The sequence below is a fragment of the Nuphar pumila genome, chromosome 16 (assembly GCF_984573655.1).
Source record: "Nuphar pumila chromosome 16, dmNupPumi1.hap1.1, whole genome shotgun sequence".
NCBI classification, from domain to species: domain Eukaryota; kingdom Viridiplantae; phylum Streptophyta; class Magnoliopsida; order Nymphaeales; family Nymphaeaceae; genus Nuphar; species Nuphar pumila.
Window position 1 is genome coordinate 43,804,394 of NC_143264.1, and position 8,655 is coordinate 43,813,048.

The 8,655-nt window shown below is 41.1% G+C and overlaps 1 protein-coding gene across 1 annotated transcript; it reads left to right on the plus strand.

Moving 5' to 3' along the window:
- The first annotated feature begins 3,232 nt into the window (after positions 1 to 3,232).
- On the plus strand, positions 3,233 to 5,364 carry LOC149813211 (protochlorophyllide reductase-like). The gene is made up of 5 exons (XM_089990999.1): positions 3,233 to 3,392; positions 3,504 to 3,599; positions 3,842 to 4,376; positions 4,482 to 4,840; positions 5,044 to 5,364. Exons 1-5 carry the CDS (start codon positions 3,333 to 3,335, stop codon positions 5,197 to 5,199), a joined length of 1,206 nt encoding a protein of 401 aa, XP_089847125.1. The 5' UTR covers positions 3,233 to 3,332; the 3' UTR covers positions 5,200 to 5,364.
- Positions 5,365 to 8,655: the final 3,291 nt, after the last annotated feature.

Consider the following 8,655-nt stretch of genomic DNA (forward strand, 5'->3'; position numbering starts at 1 on the left):
TAAATGCATAACAAAGGGACCTAAAGATCCGAGGATGATCATATTTGGATTTTTTGTTATAGAGAACCTTATAAGGCATCTTTTCATTTATCGATTTTGAGGGGAGGCGATTTATCAAGTAATTCGTGGTGAGAATGCGCTTGCTCCAAAATTTAATGGGTAGATTAGCTTGAAACCAAATGGCTCGAGCAACTTTTAATAAGTCCCGATGATTGCGTTTGACTACCTCATTTTGTTGAGGGATAGCAACGCAACTATGTTGATGATAAATTTCTTTTTTACAAAGATATGAAGTCATATCATTAGAAAAAAATCTGGTACCCTTATCAGAACGAATATGTAAAATGGTGGTACCAAATTGGGTTTGAATCAATGTAAAAAAAAAAATAATGAGATCATGAGTCTCATACTTACGTCGCATGAGGTAAACCCATGTGCATCAGCTATAGTCATCAACTATGATCAAAAAATATTTTGTCCCTGACAATGATGGGGTTTGATAAGGCCCCGGGATGTCATAATGGATTAATTCAAAAGGTTTGGAGGTTTAAATAAAACTGTTTGTAAATGGTAGTCTGATCTGTTTGGCCATATGACATATTGAACAATGATCATAAGGAATGCATTCATTCATTTTATTGGAATTAATAAGAATTTGAAGTCTAGAATTTGATAAATGTCCAAGTCTAGAAAGACAAAAAAATAAAGTGGAGGAAACATCAAATGCACTTTTATTATTGATCTCAAGGATGTAAAGGTTACTCTGCAACCTACCCATTCCAATCTTCGTCTTTGAGAGTGGGTTTTGAAAAAAATAGTGATCCTTTCTAAAAACAATTTTATAATTAAGATCTTGGATCAATTTATTGACATATATGAGATTAAATTGAAATTGATGTCATACAAAACATTGGACAATTTATTTTTTGGAGATAGAATAACATTGCCAATGTGGGTAACATGGGTGAAAGATCCATTGGGTAACCCGATAGGCAAATATGAAACGGTTTTGAGAGCAGTTATGTTATGCAAGGAATTGGTCATATGATCTGTAGCTCCATAATCAATTATCCATGTTTGAGACATGGATAAACAAACATAAGGTTTTGATAAGTTACCTCCGAGGTTGGCTATGGGTGGTGAAATTTGGTTACCTAAGTTAGTGATAGTCATAAGTTTGTCATAGTGTTCTTGGGTGTGTTGAGGAACTGGAGGGCTAGAATTTGATGTCTCTCGAGAGGTTGGCATTTGCATGGCTATTGTAATGAGCATTGCAGGAGCCTATTGGTCGGTTGGGAAAACCGTGGAGATAATAGCATTTTGCTTTTACATGGCCCAAGCGGCCACAATGGTCACATTTCAGTTGTGGTTGGCCTTAGAATGATTTGGGTTGGTATGCTTTCGCTACAGTGGCCACCGGTTCATGAGTAGTAGTGGTTCGTAGATCGCGTTGTCGATCCTCCTGAATGATCAATGCAAAGGATTTGGAAAGATTCAGCACAGGAGTCACAAGAAGCAATTGATTGTGGATGACACTATAATTATCTTTGAGTCCTATGAGAAGTTGCATATGCCCCTCTTGTTGAAATTACTCAATAATTTTCATTACTCTGCACGAACATGAAGGGATGGTGACTTATATAGAGATTTGTTCTCACATCCCTTTCAGTTTGGTATAGTATGTAACTACGGATGACTGATCTTGCTTGAGATTGATTATCTCTTGCTTGATTTGATATATTCTTGAGGCGTTGGATTATGAAAAAATGCTCTTGAAGTTCTGCCCAAACTCCGATAGCAGTATATGCATAAATGACACTGGATGTGAGGTCTTTGTTTATCAAATTGAGAATCCATGATAATACCATGTTGTTACAATGTTTCTGGGCAGCTATAATGGATTCAGGTGAACTAGGTTTAAGAATTGTCCTATCGACGAAACCTAGTTTATTTTTGGCACTTAAAGCCATGGACGATGTCATGTAGAGTAATTATCTCCAATGAGTGGCTAAGATATGAGAGATATTATGGGATTATCAGAATGATGAAGAAAAAATGAGTGTAAGAATAACTTCACTGCTCTCATACCATATCAGAAGATGATGAGGATAGAGAAAATTGAGTACACATTTTTGTTATTCTATACAATATTTATCTTTACATGGAGAACACGATATCTTTGGATGATATTGATCCCTTGAAATATGCTGAGATGATAACAGCATTTGGTGCCTATAACGATAGACCTTTCTGAGTTACACGAGAGGTGAAAACAAATGTATCAGTAAATTACAAACATTATGGTAATTTACATGAAAAAAATTACATAGTTTCCGTGACATTTCTAATACTTACCGTCACTGGTTTGATACTTACATGGATAAGAGCCTAACCTATGTTTGGATTGTCATTGGCCCTCAGGGCATTCCAACCAATGTTGTCAGCATTGGTGCGTATCGGCCTGTATTGTTCAATATGCATCCTATCGGACTGTATTGGCTGATACATATCGTATAGGCAGAAAATGATACGCATCACTCCTGAATTAAACTTTTTTTTAATAAATATAAAAATACTAAAAATTAATTTTTTATTAATTTTGAATATTATTTTAATGGTTATAACATGTGTCACGTTTTGATTGGTGCAATATCTTTTTTATTATGTTTTGGCCGATACAAAAATGATTCACTTGAGTATGGGTACCGAACGATACAGTTGAATATCGGCCCGATACCGATACTGACAACACTGATTTCAACTACTAAGATTCAGATTCAAGGACCATCTACTGACCCTGATAACAATGGGGTAAATTAAGTTCCAGGGTCGATCCGGGTTGGGAGCAAAAGAAGCCCATTTTAAAGGAGAGAGAGAGAGAGACAGACTCGCTGGGGTGAAAGTTTGGAGAGAGAGAGCGTCGCAGGGTGAATGTTTGGATTTTGCGAGGGCCTGCTGCTCTAAATTAAGAATCAGGGACAGGGACAGGGATAGGGACAGAGAGCAGAGACCCACTTTCTGGGGTACAGTTTGGAACTTAGAGAGGGTCTACTGCTCCAAATCAAGAATCAAGTAGGAGTGAAACCTTCACGCGCGGAAATCCCATAAGCGAACACCCATTGGACGATTTCGTTTTAGGTGGCAGCTTCTTTATCCACAACTTAGGATCACATACCCACCACTCAAGTCGGACACCCCCTCCCCACTCCTCCCTTTCCCTCTATTTATAGGCATCGCCGAGCTAAATATCTCCTCAAACACCCCTCTCCCTATCCATTCCACTCTCTCTCTCTGTCTCTATATCAAGTGGCCCCATCCATCCAACAGCAGCAATGGCGTTTCAAGCACACATTGGCTCTGTCATCCCTTCCACTCTCTCACTTCACAAGGAGGTTGCTGCTAACAAATCCCCATTCTGCTTCTTTCTTCTTTAGTCTGTCTCAGTTCCTTTTTTCTTCTCCATGAGTTAAATTGAGGCGTTTTGATGTTGTGTTTCATGGCAGACGAGGACAAGCACCAGCAAGGACGCCGCCTTCTTCGGGGTTTCACTCTCTGAACATCACAAATCCGATTTCAACCCTCCCATTCTCAGAACCAAGGTTGGTTTTATCTACCATCCATCTTAAGGAGCATTTGATTGCGCGGACAGGACTGTGTAGAACAGGGCTGTCTGGACACTGCTGGCCAGGGGTGCGATGAACTTTAAAACTCAAAACTTCGCGTACCCGATTCTTCGTGAAATGCGGATACACTTTGGCCAAAGAATGCGGATACACTTTGGCCAAAGAATTGCATGCGTGCATGCATCTCTAATTGGCCTTCTCTATTGTTGTTGTTGCAGAGAGATGCGAAGCAGAGGGTATTGGTGGGCAGCGCAAGGGCACAAACAGCAGTAACCACTCCATCGATCAACAGGGCAACTACTGATGGGAAGAAAACCCTGAGGAAGGGGAACGTCATAATCACCGGTGCTTCGTCCGGTCTAGGCCTGGCCACTGCGAAGGCGGTAGCAGAGAGCGGGAAATTCCATGTGATCATGGCCTGCAGAGACTTCCTCAAGGCCGAGCGGGCAGCCAAGTCCGCCGGCATGTCCAAAGACAGCTACACAATCATGCATCTCGACTTGGCCTCTCTCGACAGCGTGAGGCAGTTCGTCGACAACTTCAGGCGGTCGGAGAGGCCGCTGGATGTGCTCATTTGCAATGGCGCCGTCTATCTCCCCACTGCCAAGGAACCTACCTTCACTGCTGAAGGCTTCGAATTGAGCGTGGGGACAAACCACCTAGGCCATTTCCTCCTCTCTCGCTTGCTCCTCGATGACCTGCAGAAGTCGGACTACCCATCGAAGCGCCTCATCATAGTGGGATCTATCACAGGTAACAACAAGAATTCTTCTTGCACTTTTTTATTCGGTTCTTCCGCGAGCTGCTGTTGATTTTGCTGTGTTTTTTTTTTTTTTTGGGGGGGGGGGATTGGAGCAGGAAATACCAACACAGTGGCCGGAAATGTGCCGCCAAAGGCAAACCTCGGCGACCTTCGGGGCCTAGCAGGAGGCTTGAATGGGCTCAACACATCAGCCATGATCGACGGAGGGCAATTCGATGGAGCCAAGGCATACAAGGACAGCAAGGTCTGCAACATGCTCATGATGCAAGAATTCCACAGGCGCTTCCATGAGGAGACAGGGATAACCTTCGCCTCATTGTACCCGGGATGCATCGCCACAACCGGATTGTTCAGGGAGCACATCCCATTGTTCAGGCTCCTCTTCCCTCCCTTTCAGAAGTACATCACAAAGGGCTTCGTCTCTGAGGAAGAGTCCGGCAAAAGACTGGCTCAGGTATCCATTGCTACTCTAGTTAGTGTCATCAAGTATATACTTAACTACACACGCAGTGGGCCTGTAGGGGAACCACATTTGACAATCTGCTTCTGGTTCTTAAGTCTCTTCAGTTCCTGTTTTCTTTGCGACAGAGAGTCCCTCCAATTGACAAATGATTTGTATTCTCAAAGCTATTTTGTTTCTGTGTTTTTGGTTTCAAGGTGGTGAGCGATCCAAGCCTGAGCAAGTCAGGCGTGTACTGGAGCTGGAACAAGGACTCTGCTTCGTTCGAGAATCAGTTGTCTCAGGAAGCGAGCGACGTGGAGAAAGCTAAGAAGGTGTGGGAGATTAGTGAGAAGCTAGTGGGCCTTGCTTGAATGAAGGAAATGAGAGAGAGAGAGAGAGAGAGAGAGAGAGAGAGAGAGAGAGAGAGAGAGGTGTTATTGGAGTGACTGTTTCCCCTGCGACTGTAACTGCTCCGTTTGTATTCATGGAAACTTTTTGAGTTGGAGACAAGAAATTGGGGATTTCTCAGATTGCAATACTCCAAAGTCCATGCAAGGTTGAAGCTGGGTGCAGAGTTTTACCAACTGGAGGCCAGCCAATGTGCTGTTGGGGAGGTTTTGAGAGCAGATCAAGTGATCTGCCAAATCACTCTTAGAAAAGTGATTTGGCATCCTCACCGTCCTCAATGTACACAATAACCGTGAAGCAATGGACGGTGAAGATATCAAATCACTTAAAGTGATTTGACAGATCACCTTATCTGCTCTCATAGTTTTTTCTTGGCCCAAAAAAACAAAAAGTCTATACAACCCCCACCCCACACACATGATAATGAGAGACATGCTGGCTCGGACTTGAACAATCACTTATTGCTCTTGAATGGTTCAGGCCTTCTTCTAATTAAGCTTTGTTTGGGAGCTGGTGTTGGAGACGAAATGAGAGGAGTGATGGGAATGGAGAAGAAAATGAGAGGTGAGGATGAACTTGTCAACTATATCCTTGTGACCATGTAGTTGAAAATGACCCATCTCTAATCCTTTCTCCACCCTCAACGCCCTTCTCCTCTCTCAAAACAGGGTTCTCAAACACCTTAGTGGTAGATGGTATTAATTAATACCCTCATTAAATACCATCTCCTCTCCCATCTCTGGTTACCAAACATAGCCTTAGTAATTTTTCACGAGTTGGGAGAGTCGAATCTGGCAATGTCTAAATAAACCTGAGAAATGGCAGCAGCCTCCGCACTTTCAAGGGTGAAAAGATCAGGTGCAATATGATTGCACAAATATTTGTGCATTAAGCACCTGATCACCCTGTTGCACCCACCTTTCACCTTGTTTACAGAGCAAAGTAACGAGAGATCTCTTATTTAAACATATTGTGCACCTCAAATTCACATCATTTTTAACACTTCTTTGTTACCATCACAAACATCATTTCGGTCAAGTGAGAAGTCCTAGTATTTAAGCTCTTCCCAGAATCAGCCAAGAACAACCACTCCCTTAGAAAATCTAACCGCTCCATGGCTGCAAAAGATTCATTGGACCCAACTTCAAGCAAGACCCATCCTTCTCTGCGCAGGTTTAAGAACACGATATTATGTTTCTTTTGATTAGGCACAAACGAGGTTGGTTCCACACTTCTACTTGATCCGACAATCATTGGCATATTAGAAGCTCACCATGGCTCCCTAAATATAATGTAGAACATCTTTCCTCCACATAAAAATGACAAACAAAAACGTCACAATAAACAGAAAATCTTTATATTCTACCACCTGCAAAGTTGGCCCTCACAAAAGAAAATGACGCCTCTTACAGGCTTTTTTGGATCTTCTTCGGTACAAACTCAAGCATGTCAAAAATGACGTACAACCATTGAATATAATATATACCACCATCCAAGAAATATTCAGGGGCCACTCAGCTCCATCCCAGGATGTCATTTAGGCTGTTTGGGACAATACCTAATACATGTATATATATATATACTAATAATAACAACATAAATTTAATAATTTATTGTAATATGTATGTAATTGTAAACACCATGACATGTATAAAGGGGGAAGTGAATGTATCTTGTGCTGTTGGTGTAGTGAATAATGGGGTGAATGATGCTGGATCCACAAGAAATTGGGAAAGAGGAGGGAAGCATGAGATGCCCTATCGTAAGGCTCAGGTTATAGTGTCATGGTAGACCTTGTTATGAAGTAGTTAGTTATGGGTGGATGATAGAGGTGCAATTTTGATTGATGCAGTGGTTATGTGTTTTCTTTAAATGTTAAGCCATTGGAATGGAAATTACTGATTAAAGTGCTATATGAATTGAATTCAAATTTATCTATGATAGTCTGTGGGAATTATAGATTAAACAAAACATCAACATTTTCTGCCTTAAATGGGTTTTCTTTAAAGGTATGTATCTGGGAAAAATATAAAATATTATTGCACAGCAAGGGAATTGGATGGTCGCATGGTCGATTCTCAATCATTAAGACTCTATTGGGAGCCTTGGATTGAGATGAAAGTACCATTTACATGTGTTGCCAAAATGTGGTGTTGAGGATGGAGTTGCCAAAAACATCTTGTGAGTGGTGTTGTGGCTGCCAACTTCATTCCCAAAATGCGGTGTTTTCACAATGCTGCTGCCCCCAAACAGCAGAGGAGCATGAAAGCACTGAGGCAAACTGCAACACACCTCTGATTCAAGGTTCCCAAACAGCCTAAATGACATCCTGGGATGGAGCTGAGTGGCCCTCTAGAGACAATTTTGTCTTTTTATATACATGTATTAGGTCTTGTTTTTTTTCTTCTTTTTTATTTTGAGCATGGGCTTTTTGGTCTTTTGTCCATAGAGCTGTCGAGAGCTCCTCATAGGATCTCTGGGGCCTTCTAATGCCCTTGTAAAGCCTTTATGGGTGCAGGTGACGAGTAGGTTCTCCTTACAGTCGGTGGCATGGTGCAACATGGATTGAGGCCTCACTCTTCTTTCTGGTGTTCTGGCTGCTTGTTTTGGGCTTTGTACTTTTGCTCTCAGGGGAAGAAAACCCCTAATTTTGTACAGACTAAAATGTTTATCAATAAAATATACTTTTTGCTCACTAACTGTTTTGCTACAAATGTTTTCGCTGGATTTTTGTGCTAAAGCGCCCAGAAGTATCAATTTGTTTTCTTTTAAAAGAAAATTTGCTTTCACTAAAATTTTAGATTTGAAAACTTTGAATTTCGAAAGGATTTCACCAAATATTTTTCGTAATTATAAGTTAAAATTTTGGGGCGTTACAACTTTTGGGCTTTTGCCCCTTTTTTGTGTATGCTTAGCTTTAGCATTTTATGAATAAATTTTTATTTATTTTTTACTTGTGAACTCTTTTTTGTGTATGCCTTTGTGGCTCTTTGTATTAGCTCATTAGTGGCTTTTGTATTTGCCTTGTGTGACTTTGTAATTGTGCACACTTTTTACTATTGTAGCCCTTAAGTGACATTTCCTTGTGCACACTCTAGTTTCATTACATGGTATTAGAGCCTTTTGGTTTTTGACCCTTGGACCTTGTTGCTTGTGGTGATTGTGGCAAAGAGTGCTTGCAATGAGCTTGGTTAGTGTGCTCATGAACATTTTCATGCCTCCTCTTCTTTTCTCTCTCTTCTTCACCATAGAGCATGATTCCAAAATTGAACTCTCCTTCAAGTTCAATGGAACCGACTACTTGATATGGTCTGCCACGTTGGAGAACCACCTCAAGAAAAAAAGACTTTAAGGTTATGTTAATGGCACAACTCCCGAGTCTAACTCATGAAGAAAGAAAGAGACCAAGAGAAGAATCT

What these genes read in the sequence shown, in the direction of transcription:
- LOC149813211 (XM_089990999.1), top strand. Translation starts at nt 3,333, where the DNA reads ATGGCGTTTCAAGCACACATTGGCTCTGTCATCCCTTCCACTCTCTCA. An exon ending in CTCCCATTCTCAGAACCAAG is followed by an intron (nt 3,600 to 3,841) that starts GTTGGTTTTATC and finishes TTGTTGTTGCAG; the next exon opens with AGAGATGCGAAGCAGAGGGT. An exon ending in CATAGTGGGATCTATCACAG is followed by an intron (nt 4,377 to 4,481) that starts GTAACAACAAGA and finishes GGATTGGAGCAG; the next exon opens with GAAATACCAACACAGTGGCC.